At 45.9% G+C, this 13,802-nt stretch overlaps 1 protein-coding gene across 1 annotated transcript in view; it reads left to right on the forward strand.

The window, feature by feature from the left end:
• The window catches only part of LOC308309421 (WD repeat-containing protein 5-like), a 20,216-nt gene extending 7,222 nt beyond the window's left edge, over positions 1 to 12,994 (forward strand). The window contains exons 7-14 of the mRNA XM_080755254.1: positions 89 to 172; positions 1,174 to 1,229; positions 3,588 to 3,634; positions 5,217 to 5,292; positions 9,459 to 9,492; positions 9,876 to 9,950; positions 10,851 to 10,938; positions 12,009 to 12,994. Of these exons, the coding sequence (XP_080611380.1) occupies positions 89 to 172; positions 1,174 to 1,229; positions 3,588 to 3,634; positions 5,217 to 5,292; positions 9,459 to 9,492; positions 9,876 to 9,950; positions 10,851 to 10,938; positions 12,009 to 12,109 (561 nt within the window). The 3' untranslated portion in view covers positions 12,110 to 12,994. The remainder of the gene's footprint in view (positions 1 to 88; positions 173 to 1,173; positions 1,230 to 3,587; positions 3,635 to 5,216; positions 5,293 to 9,458; positions 9,493 to 9,875; positions 9,951 to 10,850; positions 10,939 to 12,008) is intronic.
• Positions 12,995 to 13,802: the final 808 nt, after the last annotated feature.

The following is a 13,802-nucleotide window of genomic DNA, read 5'->3' on the forward strand; positions in this document are numbered from 1 at the left end:
ATACATTTACTGTCTAACTTCTTATCCTGTGTGCGTGTGTGTGTGTGCGCGCGCGCGTGTGTGTGTACGTGTGTGTGTGTGTGTGTAGTTTGATGAGAGTGTGCGTATTTGGGATGTGAAAACAGGAAAGTGTCTGAAGACTTTACCCGCCCACTCCGACCCAGTGTCCGCTGTAAGTTAATTAGACAACCAGCTAATTATGCATCTCGTCAAGTTAATTAATTAAACAACAAGTGACGTGGCGAATGTGTACACTATAGAGCGACGCAGTCCCGCCCCCTTTCATGACGACGCCAGGCCCAGGAAATAGTTCCCAATACATTTTTCCCCTCATAGACATTTCTAAACGTATTTATTTAAAGACCTTTTAAGCGTCGTACGAAGCCAAACTCTTGTCGTGACAAATCATGACAACACACACACACAATATTTTGGACCAAACAAATAATTACAAAGAAGAAAAACAACAAAAAAAGTGTTGTATAACCTGCCGTTTTTTTTACTTTCTAATTCTTTGTTTGGCCCCAAAACATCGTGTTGGTTGTCATGATTTGTCACGACAAGAGTTGTCTTTGTCCGCGGCGTATAAACGTCTTTAAATGGGAGAAATGCATTGCTTTTCATTTCCTGGGCCACTCGTCGTTCTGAAAGGGGGCGGGACTGCGACGCTCTATAGTGATGCACCGAATATTCGGCCGCAGAAAATATTCGGCAGAAAATGGTTAAAAAAATGCATTTTCGGCCTATTCGGTTTTCGGCCCCTAATAGGCATAAAATATATCACCGAATAGTTTATATGCAATTAATGCATTCAGAAGAGCTGAATACATGTTTTATGGACCCATACTTGCCATAACCATTTATTTTGCCATGAGCTTTAAAAATAATGATACAAATACAACGAACAACAATATCGTTGTATTAATAGGGTTAGGGTTAGAATAGAATAGTACATCTAGTGAATATAATTGGTTACTTAAATGTCAACTTAGTGAGTGCTATACAGCAAACACAGTAGTAAGATGGAAATTATCCTGTCACAAGCTAATTAAGCTAGATCACCAGCTGTCTTGGTTACCATTCATAGTCATCTGTCGAATCATCCTGGTAATGCCAAAGTTCTCCTAATGTGTGTGTGTGTGTGTGTGTGTGTGTGTGCGTGTGCGCACGTAGGTTCACTTCAACAGAGATGGTTCTCTGATCGTTTCCAGCAGCTATGACGGTCTGTGGTATGTGCACACACACACACACACACACACACACACACACACACACACACACATTTTAATTATTTTATTTGGATCTGCACAAGAGGCGTAATACAATAGACCCAAACACTGATCAGAATTAGGTTATACATTATATGGTCCAACCAGATATAGCTGCTGCACATGCTTAACACACAGAGGGAGAAGAAGAGAAAAAATAAATAAATATATATAGCACATTGTTGACATACTATTACTCGACACTACTAGACAGGATGTTTGTTTTGGGTTTTTTAAGCCACCTAGGGATAAATGAAACAACACCTTCTCCAGACAGACAGACTGCCCATAGTAGCTGAGACAGAACAGTATTTAGCCAGCTTTTTTGCATTTGTTTTTAGCCATCCACCCAATTGCAGACCCCTGAGCACAAGTTTATGGACATGGCCCAGACTTCCAAATACAAGGACAATAAGTTGACAGTTATATCCCAAGGCCATAATACGTTCCACCAGAAGCTGATATTTCATAAGTTTGGATGTAAAACAAGTGTCCATATACAAATCAAATGGGCAGCCTATTTCAAAACAGTTTTTCTAATTTCATTGATGAACACAATATCTGGGGTATTTGGAATATTTTGTAGTGAATTGACATGCGTGTCATTGTGATAAAACCAGTCTATTTTTACAGTGCTGTGTTTATACATTCTTGTTGTCCTGTCCTGTACTCCTCTGATCTTGTCTGAGACCAGGTCCACCAGACGGTCATGTCTGGCAATGTACAGTCCTTTATAGTGGCTGCAACCATTTAAGATGTGTGCGACTGTTTCTTTGTCATGTGGTACTGGATGTAGGATGCAGTGTGGGTCGTGTGCTGATGGGTACCAGGTTGCCAAGTTGAACTTGGTCGGCAACACCTGTAAACGGGCTTTAATAGTGACAATGAGAATGTCCTCACCTATGGTGTTATTTGACAGTATAGAGTGTGATAATGAGTGGTTTGCAAAGGGAAGAAGAGCCAGTTTTCCCTGCAGCCTCAGACTGCTCCAGTGTTGTGCACTTTCTGATCGCTTCATTCCTAGAATGGTGGCTCTTGCGGTCGCGGATTTGATTGACAGTTCATGGTGCGCACCGTCCTGTTTGTAGGTCGCACATGCACGGACACGCGGATCTATGATGATGCTGTTGTTGAGCGCAGCAGTTGTTGTATCAGGCGCCGCCCACTTTAACTGTAATCCTGATCGCTGGCATAGATCATTAAGATCCATCCAGTCGGACCGCACACCGAATCCAGCGGCTTTAATGTCCAATTTACCATTCGCCTTAGTCTTGAATCCAAGGAACTGCGTCTCATTCTCCAGCGCGGATGGTACTTTACGTCGAATGAGTGACTCACGAGCCATTTCCCTGACCGTGGCGTCGTCGCTGTTGAGCATATTTATAAGGTGACTGGTTCTGGTGGCGGTGTAGACCCATTCAATATTCGGTACACGCAGACCACCATCTCTGATGGGCTGAAACAGTATGGCACGGGTGGAGTCAAGTGAGTATTGAGACAGAACCAGCCCCTCACCAAGCGCACTGCCTTGTTATTCAGTTCTGTAAGGGTGTTCTGTGGCAAATGGATGTTCGAGAATAGATGTTGAATTTTGGCGAGTGCTAATTCTCTGATTGCCTGCAATTTCATTCGGATAGGGAGTGGGGAGGAGTCGATCAAGTCCAGTCTGACAGAGTAGTCATCATACAGTTCTCTGACTTGCTCTTCCCAGTCGCCTGCAACATTACATTTATGCCCCAGGTATTGATAAGTTTCATGTCTTGAATACACTCTGATGGGTTTTTGCATTAGTGAAAAGGATGGGGGCTTGTCGGTTTTAGATTTATACCACCGATTACCACCGCTGCGCCTTTCATAAAACGCAGCACATTTGGTTTGTTTAGCCTCCAACCTTGACCACAGCAGAAACTCCTCAGTACGGGAGAGCATAGCTAGAATTACGTTCTCTTGATGTGACGCAATTTGCACATCGTCGGCGTACCCCTGGACTGGGTTTGGTGATCTTATTCCTTCAGGTGCGCACTGGCGCATCCATTTGAGCCAGTGGTTAATTGCAAGGATAAAATTTACCGCACTCCAGGGACACCCTGTTTTAACACACACACACACACACACTCACACATTGGTCAAAAACAGCCAAATGTGCAGACACTACAGTGTATGTTTTTGGACACACCCACCTATCTGTTTATCCTAAGAGTATACTGTCTAACTTCTTATCCCGTGCGTGCGTGCGTGCGTGTGTGTGTGTGTGTGCGTGCGTGCGTGCGCGTGCGTGCGTGCGTGTGTGTGTGTGTGTGTGTGTGTGTGTGCATGCAGTCGTATCTGGGACACAGCGTCGGGTCAGTGTCTGAAGACGCTGATAGGTGAGTAGAAACATGACCGTTCATCACCACTGAAACCATGACAAAAAATGTTCGTTGACTAAATATAAAAATATACTGATAATATAAAAATGTAAAACTACACTAAGATGTCAGGGAGGGACTAGTGGAGAAGAGATCCAGTAGAACTTAAATGTCAGGGAGGGACTAGTGGAGAAGAGATCCAGTAGAACTTAAATGTCAGGGAGGGACTAGTGGAGAAGATATCCAGTAGAACTAAATGTCAGGGAGGGACTAGTGGAGAAGAGATCCAGTAGAACTTAAATGTCAGGGAGGGACTAGTGGAGAAGATATCCAGTAGAACTAAATGTCAGGGAGGGACTAGTGGAGAAGAGATCCAGTAGAACTAAATGTCAGGGAGGGACTAGTGGAGAAGAGATCCAGTAGAACTAAAATGTCAGGGAGGGACTAGTGGAGAAGAGATCCAGTAGAACTAAATGTCAGGGAGGGACTAGTGGAGAAGAGATCCAGTAGGACTAAATGTCAGGGAGGGACTAGTGGAGAAGAGATCCAGTAGAACTTAAATGTCAGGGAGGGACTAGTGGAGAAGAGATCCAGTAGAACTTAAATGTCAGGGAGGGACTAGTGGAGAAGATATCCAGTAGAACTAAATGTCAGGGAGGGACTAGTGGAGAAGAGATCCAGTAGAACTTAAATGTCAGGGAGGGACTAGTGGAGAAGATATCCAGTAGAACTAAATGTCAGGGAGGGACTAGTGGAGAAGAGATCCAGTAGAACTAAATGTCAGGGAGGGACTAGTGGAGAAGAGATCCAGTAGAACTAAAATGTCAGGGAGGGACTAGTGGAGAAGAGATCCAGTAGAACTTAAATGTCAGGGAGGGACTAGTGGAGAAGAGATCCAGTAGAACTAAATGTCAGGGAGGGACTAGTGGAGAAGAGATCCAGTAGAACTTAAATGTCAGGGAGGGACTAGTGGAGAAGAGATCCAGTAGGACTAAAATGTCAGGGAGGGACTAGTGGAGAAGAGATCCAGTAGAACTTAAATGTCAGGGAGGGACTAGTGGAGAAGAGATCCAGTAGGACTAAATGTCAGGGAGGGACTAGTGGAGAAGAGATCCAGTAGAACTAAATGTCAGGGAGGGACTAGTGGAGAAGAGATCCAGTAGAACTAAATGTCAGGGAGGGACTAGTGGAGAAGAGATCCAGTAGAACTAAATGTTAGGGAGGGACTAGTGGAGAAGAGATCCAGTAGAACTTAAATGTCAGGGAGGGACTAGTGGAGAAGAGATCCAGTAGAACTAAATGTCAGGGAGGGACTAGTGGAGAAGAGATCCAGTAGAACTAAATGTCAGGTGTATATTGTATAATATAATATAGTATAGTATGTATAGTTGACATAGATACTCCACTGTTACGTTCTTAGTTTATACATGATTCATGATAACTACTTTGTATATAATGTGATGTATGACATGCTAAAACACTGGCCTCGGCAGATCGGGTTTTCTTGGGACCGATCTCGATCACAGATAGTTTTAGAAGTTTCAACCAATCGGATTGCTTCCTGGACAACGACCTTTTGTGTATCATCCTGTTTCTCCAGATGACGATAATCCTCCCGTGTCGTTTGTCAAGTTTTCGCCCAACGGGAAATACATCCTGGCCGCCACGCTGGACAAGTACGTACTGCTATGGGTCCATTTGGTTCCTGAGTTACAGACCCGTAAGGGTCCATTTGGTTCCATGTGTTACACTCTCAGGGTCACAGACCCGTAAGGGTCCATTTTGTTCCATGTGTTACACTCTCAGGGTCACAGACCCGTAAGGGTCCATTTGGTTCCATGTGTTACACTCTCAGAGTCACAGACCCGTAAGGGTCCATTTGGTTCCATGTGTTACACTCTCAGGGTCACAGACCCGTAAGGGTCCATTTTGTTCCATGTGTTACACTCTCAGGGTCACAGACCCGTAAGGGTCCATTTGGTTCCATGTGTTACACTCTCAGAGTCACAGACCCGTAAGGGTCCATTTGGTTCCATGTGTTACACTCTCAGAGTCACAGACCCGTAAGGGTCCATTTGGTTCCATGTGTTACACTCTCAGAGTCACAGACCCATAAGGGTCCATTTGGTTCCATGTGTTACACTCTCAGAGTCACAGACCCGTAAGGGTCCATTTGGTTCCATGTGTTACACTCTCAGGGTCACAGACCCGTAAGGGTCCATTTGGTTCCATGTGTTACACTCTCAGAGTCACAGACCCATAAGGGTCCATTTGGTTCCATGTGTTACACTCTCAGAGTCACAGACCCGTAAGGGTCCATTTGGTTCCATGTGTTACACTCTCAGGGTCACAGACCCGTAAGGGTCCATTTGGTTCCATGTGTTACACTCTCAGGGTCACAGACCCGTAAGGGTCCATTTGGTTCCATGTGTTACACTCTCAGGGTCACAGACCCGTAAGGGTCCATTTGGTTCCATGTGTTACACTCTCAGAGTCACAGACCCGTAAGGGTCCATTTGGTTCCATGTGTTACGCTCTCAGGGTCACAGACCCGTAAGGGTCCATTTGGTTCCATGTGTTACGCTCTCAGGGTCACAGACCCGTAAGGGTCCATTTGGTTCCATGTGTTACACTCTCAGGGTCACAGACCCGTAAGGGTCCATTTGGTTCCATGTGTTACACTCTCAGGGTCACAGACCCGTAAGGGTCCATTTGGTTCCATGTGTTACACTCTCAGGGTCACAGACCCGTAAGGGTCCATTTGGTTCCATGTGTTACACTCTCAGGGTCACAGACCCGTAAGGGTCCATTTGGTTCCATGTGTTACACTCTCAGGGTCACAGACCCGTAAGGGTCCATTTGGTTCCATGTGTTACACTCTCAGGGTCACAGACCCGTAAGGGTCCATTTGGTTCCATGTGTTACACTCTCAGGGTCACAGACCCGTAAGGGTCCATTTGGTTCCATGTGTTACACTCTCAGGGTCACAGACCCGTAAGGGTCCATTTGGTTCCATGTGTTACACTCTCAGGGTCACAGACCCGTAAGGGTCCATTTGGTTCCATGTGTTACACTCTCAGGGTCACAGACCCGTAAGGGTCCATTTGGTTCCATGTGTTACACTCTCAGGGTCACAGACCCGTAAGGGTCCATTTGGTTCCATGTGTTACACTCTCAGGGTCACAGACCCGTAAGGGTCCATTTGGTTCCATGTGTTACACTCTCAGGGTCACAGACCCGTAAGGGTCCATTTGGTTCCATGTGTTACACTCTCAGAGTCACAGACCCGTAAGGGTCCATTTGGTTCCATGTGTTACACTCTCAGGGTCACAGACCCGTAAGGGTCCATTTGGTTCCATGTGTTACACTCTCAGGGTCACAGACCCGTAAGGGTCCATTTGGTTCCATGTGTTACACTCTCAGGGTCACAGACCCGTAAGGGTCCATTTGGTTCCATGTGTTACACTCTCAGAGTCACAGACCCGTAAGGGTCCATTTGGTTCCATTTGTACCACTGTTGATTTTGTCGACTAAAATTATGACGAAAAATGTTCGTCGACTACCTTTTTTCGCTGAAAAGGTTTCATTAAATGGAAACTAAACGAAAACTAAGCTATGATGACTAAAACTAAGACTAAATGTACTGAAAATTTCGTCAACAGATAAAAACTAGACTCAATTCAATTCAATTCAATTCAATTTTATTATAGTGTCAAATCACAACAAGTTGTCTCAAGACACTTTACAACCAACAAAGTACCACCCAGAGCAAGCAACATTGCGACAATGGTAACGAAAAACTCCCCTTTAGGAAGAAACGTCAGGCAGAACCCGACTCTAGGGTGGGCGGCCATCTGCCTCCACCGTGTCGGGGGGGGGGGGGGGGATAGAGGGAGAGAGAGAGAGATAGACAGAGAGAAAAGACAGAGAATAGGCAGGTGGGCTCCGTGGAGGGGTCTGGTCCACATCTGGTCCAGGTCGAGCTCTGTGAGGCCGGGTCCAGGTCACACTTCTGGTGGGCTCCATGAAGAGGCCTGATCCACGGTCACACTCGGCAGTCAGTTGGGGGTTAATATTAGAGGTCCACAGAACTGCGACGGGGAGGACGAAAAGAGACTCCGGGGAGAGATTCCCCGGATGCTGGATTAGTGGCAGGCCTTACTGGAGCCTATATAGTGTATATTACAAGTACTGCTGGGAGACAAACCCACACAACAATGTACGACCATGGTATCCAGCTAGACCCGGAGACAAGTCTGGCCATAGGCTTTGTCGTAGAGAAAGGTTTTCAACCTAGTCTTGAATGTGCAGAGCGTGTCAGCCCCACGGACCGAAGCCGGGAGAAGGTTCCACAGCTGCGGTGCCTGGGACCTAAACGCCCTGCCTCCTATTGTAACTTTTGATATTTTTGGAACAGTAAGCATGTTTGCATATTGCAAACGCACTGCTGTTCTATTTGGTTTGTAGGGATCAATGAGATCCTTGAGATATTGTGGTGCCTGACCATTGAGAGCTTTGTAAGTGAGAAGAAGAACTTTGAACTCTATTCTGTATTTGACCGGGAGCCAGTGTAGGGAGGCCAGTGAAGGAGTGATATGGTCTCTTCTTCTGGTACCTGTCAACACACGCGCCGCAGCATTTTGAACTAACTGTAGGCTTTTCAGAGACTTGCCTGGGCAGCCTGATAATAGCGAGTTGCAGTAGTCCAGCCTTGAGGTAACGAAGGCGTGGACAAGTTTTTCTGCGTCATTTTTGGACAGGATGTGCCTGACCTTTGCAATATTTCGCAGGTGAAAGAAAGCATTCTTTGAGATTTGTTTGATATGAGATTTGAAAGACAAGTCTTGATCAAAGGTAACTCCCAGATTCCTCACAGTGGCCTTGGAGGCCAAGGTAATAGACTAAAATGTCAGGAAGGGACTAGTGGACAAGAGATCCACTATAAGTAATTTTACACTTGGTTGCATTCTGAAAATAGCAGATCTAAAATTGCAGTCGGATAGAAATTGAAGACGCGCTTCGACTGCAATTTCCTCAGCTGGTTGGCTGTATGAGCAAAACACAATGTTTGAGGGGCGCCAGCCCATCCCACATACAGCTTTGTGTCCTAACTCATTGCCGTTGACAATGGAAGCAGAATGTAGGGATGTCACAAAGTAACCATCAGCCAAATCGAATAGTCGACAGCTCTGCCGATTAATAATCCATTAATTGAACCCACCCCCCATTTATTTTGATCAATATCAGATAAAACTTTTAAGATTTTATATTATGCACATGCCATGGTCACATAACCATTATATGTTGAGTGCATGCTTTGATGGTTACAGTTATATAATCAGTTTTGATGAGTAAACCTTTGTGGAGATCTTCTCAGTTCTCATTGTATGCTATAGTTACTGCCATTCAGGATGGAAAATGAAATCCATTTGGATTTGCGGAGAAGTAGTTTCATAAGGGGCTGGTATGAAGTTGGCTTTGCTTTGCTCAACTTGATTTATACTTATATTCTCCACTCTGATGAAGGTACATGTTCGATATATCATGCAGCCTTACTTAATATTAGCCTATATTTTGGCTATTAAAGAAATAGTCGATTAAATTAATCAGCGCCATCCCTAGCAGAATGTACGTCATCTTGTCCACGACCGTCTCACATTTAGACGGAGAAATTAGGTCAGTCCGCCAAATATGACGTAATTTAGTGGCAACGAGGCATTCTGATTGGCCAGTATGAGATGAAGCATGATGATGTACGATGATAAGAGCGTAAAATACTTTTACTGTTTTTTTCTGTAAAACACGATCATTTGACATGCTAATTGTCTGTCTGTCTCTCCAGCACACTGAAGTTATGGGATTACAGCAAAGGAAAGGTACTGTCTGTCTGTCCTTTCTTTTTTTGTCAAATATGTTTTTATTGAACAGATTATAAATTATTACAAACATTATGATTTAAAATACTTTTTTTTTATGAAACAAAATGAAAGAAAAAAGAAAAAAGACAAAAAAGATAAAGAAATCCCTTAACCCTCCCACCCCCATACTGCTCAGTGACACTGCATACTATATAATAAGATGATAGAAAGCTCATGGAAAACATTTGAAAAGAAAATGGTACAGTCAACCATATCAATGGTATCCTGTCTATTCATTGTTTCTACTCAGGTCTGTCTGTCCTTTCTGATTAACTGTCTGTCTCTCTTACTGTTTGTCTGTCTGTCTTACTGACTGCCTGTCTGTCTGCCTTGTTCTCCAGTGCTTGAAGACGTATTCGGGACACAAGAATGAGAAGTACTGTGTGTTCGCAAACTTCTCCGTGACCGGTGGCAAGGTGAGTCCCCATAGAGTTATACTGTGTCCCCATAGAGTTATACTGTGTCCCCATAGAGTTATACTGTGTCCCCATAGAGTTATACTGTGTCCCCATAGAGTTATACTGTGTCCCCATAGAGTTATGCTGTGTCCCCATAGAGTTATACTGTGTCCCCATAGAGTTATACTGTGTCCCAGACGAAAACAACCACGAAAGTCTCCTCATTTTACCGCTTTCCTTTCCTTGCGACAACAAAGCTACTGGTCTCCCAAATCTGCCTGTGACAAATCTGTCTGCCCCACACTGGATACATTTTATTTCAGTAGGGTAGCCTGGTCCAGTCAGCGTGCTTTCTGGTCTAGAGGGGCGGGTAGCCTGGCCCAGCCAGCGTGCTTTCTGGTCTAGAGGGGCAGGTAGCCTGGCCCAGCCAGCATGCTTTCTGGTCTAGAGGGGCGGGTAGCCTGGTCCAGCCAGCGTGCTTTCTGGTCTAGAGGGGCGGGTAGGGTAGCCTGGCCCAGCCAGCGTGCTTTCTGGTCTAGAGGGGCGGGTAGGGTAGCCTGGCCCAGCCAGCGTGCTTTCTGGTCTAGAGGGGCGGGTAGCCTGGCCCAGCCAGCATGCTTTCTGGTCTAGAGGGGCGGGTAGCCTGGTCCAGCCAGCGTGCTTTCTGGTCTAGAGGGGCGGGTAGCCTGGTCCAGCCAGCGTGCTTTCTGGTCTAGAGGGGCGGGTAGCCTGGCCCAGCCAGCGTGCTTTCTGGTCTAGAGGGGCGGGTAGGGTAGCCTGGCCCAGCCAGCGTGCTTTCTGGTCTAGAGGGGCGGGTAGCCTGGCCCAGCCAGCGCGCTTTCTGGCCTAGAGGGGCGGGTAGACCTGCTGTGTTTCAGTGAATCTGACCTTTTGACCTTCGACCTGTGTGTGTTTCAGTGGATCGTGTCGGGGTCAGAGGACAGCATGGTTTACATCTGGAACCTCCAGACCAAAGAGATCGTACAGAAACTACAGGGACACACAGGTAACTACCTAACTAACTACAACTACCAGAAACTACAGGGACACACAGGTAACTACCTACAGTACCTAACTGGAGAATAACATGGGGTCGTCTTAAAATCATATCATATAAGAATTATGGTCCAAAGGTAAACAAACTGCCTATGACTATGATGTCACACGCGCCATACCCTCTATACTATAGAGTCTATAGCACTGATTTATGTCAAAGAAAATCTAAAACCTAAAAGAAATGGAGTTATGAGGTTCGTTTCCTCCCGACAGCACCGCTTATGTATAGTTTAATGTATCGATATTCCACCGTCACGTCCTTAACTTACGCATGTTTCATTATAACTGCTTTTAATGTATTGTGATCAGGGCCGGGATTAATTGTGATTCATTTAGATTAATTAACTACAGAAAAATGAATCGCGATTAACTACAGATAAATGAATCGCACCTTTTTTTTTCACCGCGGAACGTTTCTCACTGGGCGCTTTTCTATAGTACTGAAAACTGGAAATAATAAAAAAGTCACCCCATGTTGTGTTGCCTAGAACTGGAGGTCTGACAAAAAACAGTAACAATATGAAGTAAGTACAGCTTTGTGATGTCACTGAGATGTACTTGTTACTGTTACTAATTTTTTTTCAGACCTCCAGTTCTAGGCAACACAGAATGGGGTGACTTTTTATTATTATTTCCACAACAGGTATATTAATGACAGTAAAATGTTGAAAATGAGTGGTATCCTGTAGTCACTATTCATTGATTCACTGGGATACCAAAAAATATAAAAAAAAAGGTTTCTTGCTGTTCTCAGGTTGAATATTGATATGCGATTAAAATGCGATTAATCTAGATTAATTAACTACAAAGCCTCTGATTAATTAGATTTTTTTTTTTTTTATCGAGTCCCAGCACTAATTGTGATGTATTTCCATGCTCTTTGTTCTCGCTTAATGTAAATAGCTCTGGATTAAGAGCATCTGTTAAATGCCTAATGTACGTGTGTGTGTGTGTGTGTGCGTGCGTGTGTGCGTGCGTGCGTGTGTGCGTGTGCGTGCGTGTGTGTGTGTGTGTGTGTAGACGTGGTGATCTGCACAGCCTGTCATCCCACAGAGAACATCATCGCGTCGGCAGCTCTGGAGAATGACAAGACCATCAAACTATGGAGGAGTGACTGTTAACCTCTGTCTGTCTGTCTGTCTGTCTGTCTGTCTGTCTGTCTGTCTGTCTGTCTGTCTGTCTGTCTGTCTGTCTGTCTGTCTGTCTGTCTGTCTGTCTGTCTCTGTCGCCCGCTCATAAGCTCTGTCACCCCAGCATATGGCGCTGTTACGGTGAAACTAGTGACCTGCTGAAATGTGTGACCATCTTGTGGACTATAACGTACATGGAGGTTGGATATTTGGGACAGGAAAAGGTTACACTGGACGCGTTTAATTTTTTCCGAAAAACGCTGCTAAAGATCCTTAAAAACAACAGTCAGCGTGTCCCCGGGGACCTTTGGTTTGAGGACAGGAAGTCAGCGTGTCCCCGGGGACCTTTGGTTTGAGGACAGGAAGTCCCCCAGCCGGGTCTGTCATTGTTTTGTTTTTCGATGCTATCTGTCTCTGATGATGACGTCACAGCTCAGATCGTGACATCACAGCTCAGATCGTGACATCACAGCTCAGATCGTGACATCACAGCTCAGATCATGATGTCACAGCTCAGAGGAATGGGGGAAACCACTCCCAAACTTTCTTTGTTTTTTGTTTTTGTTTTTTTTTGTTTTTTTTCGACACCCAGAATCTAACTTGGATGTGCCCCTGGGGTCCTTCTGGGCCCCCCCCCTGGGTCTGGGGTCCCCCTGGGTCTGGGGTCCCCCCCTGGGGTCCTTCTGGAGCTCCCTGGGTCTGGGGTCCCCCCCTGGGGTCCTTCTGGAGCCCCCCTGGGTCTGGGGTCCCCCCCTGGGGTCCTTCTGGGCCCCCCCCCCCTGGGTCTGGGGTCCCCCCCTGGGGTCCTTCTGCAGCCCCCCTGGGTCTGGGGTCCCCCCCTGGGGTCCTTCTGGAGCCCCCCTGGGTCTGGGGTCCCCCCCTGGGGTCCTTCTGCCCCCCCCCCCCCTGGGTCTGGGGTCCCCCTGGGTCTGGGGTCCCCCCCTGGGGTCCTTCTGGAGCCCCCCTGGGTCTGGGGTCCCCCCTGGGGTCCTTCTGGAGCCCCCCTGGGTCTGGGGTCCCCCCTGGGGTCCTTCTGGAGCCCCCCTGGGCTAGAGCCCCCCTGGGTTTTGGGTCCCCCCCTGGGGTCCTTCTGGGGTCCCCCCCTGGGGTCCTTCTGGAGCCCCCCTGGGTTTGGGGTCCCCCCCTGGGGTCCTTCTGGGGCCCCCCAGGGTCTGGGGTCCCCTTCTGGGGCCCCCCTGGGTCTGGGGTCCCCCTGGGGGGTATGTAATTGTCCGCCGACCCCCATCTGAAAATATGTAGTTCCAGAAGCAAAGATTTGAGTTAAAAACGTTCGCTCTGAAAGAATATATATCAAAAGATTTGAGTTAAAAACGTTCGCTCTGAAAGAATATATATCAAAAGATTTGAGTTAAAAACGTTCGCTCTGAAAGAATATATATTCAAAGATGATTTTTCAATATCTAAAGTAGAACATAATCCTTAATAATCCTGTCCTGAATGGGTTAAAAGTGTATTTATTTATGCAATTTATTTTAGTTCTTTTGAAACAATGTTTGGGAAATTATTTTGTTTTTAATAAAACATTATTGAAGTAAATGACAAAAAAAAAGGGATATTTATTCACGACCATAACATTTTTCTGTGAGATTTGGACAAAATCTGTAGGAGAAGGAGCAAAAAGTGTGTTTTGAAATGCTAATTTGCTGCAAATTCTTTCTAGACA

Source organism: Protomyctophum bolini (genome assembly GCF_963924005.1).
Source record: "Protomyctophum bolini genome assembly, chromosome: 22".
Lineage (NCBI taxonomy): Eukaryota > Metazoa > Chordata > Actinopteri > Myctophiformes > Myctophidae > Protomyctophum > Protomyctophum bolini.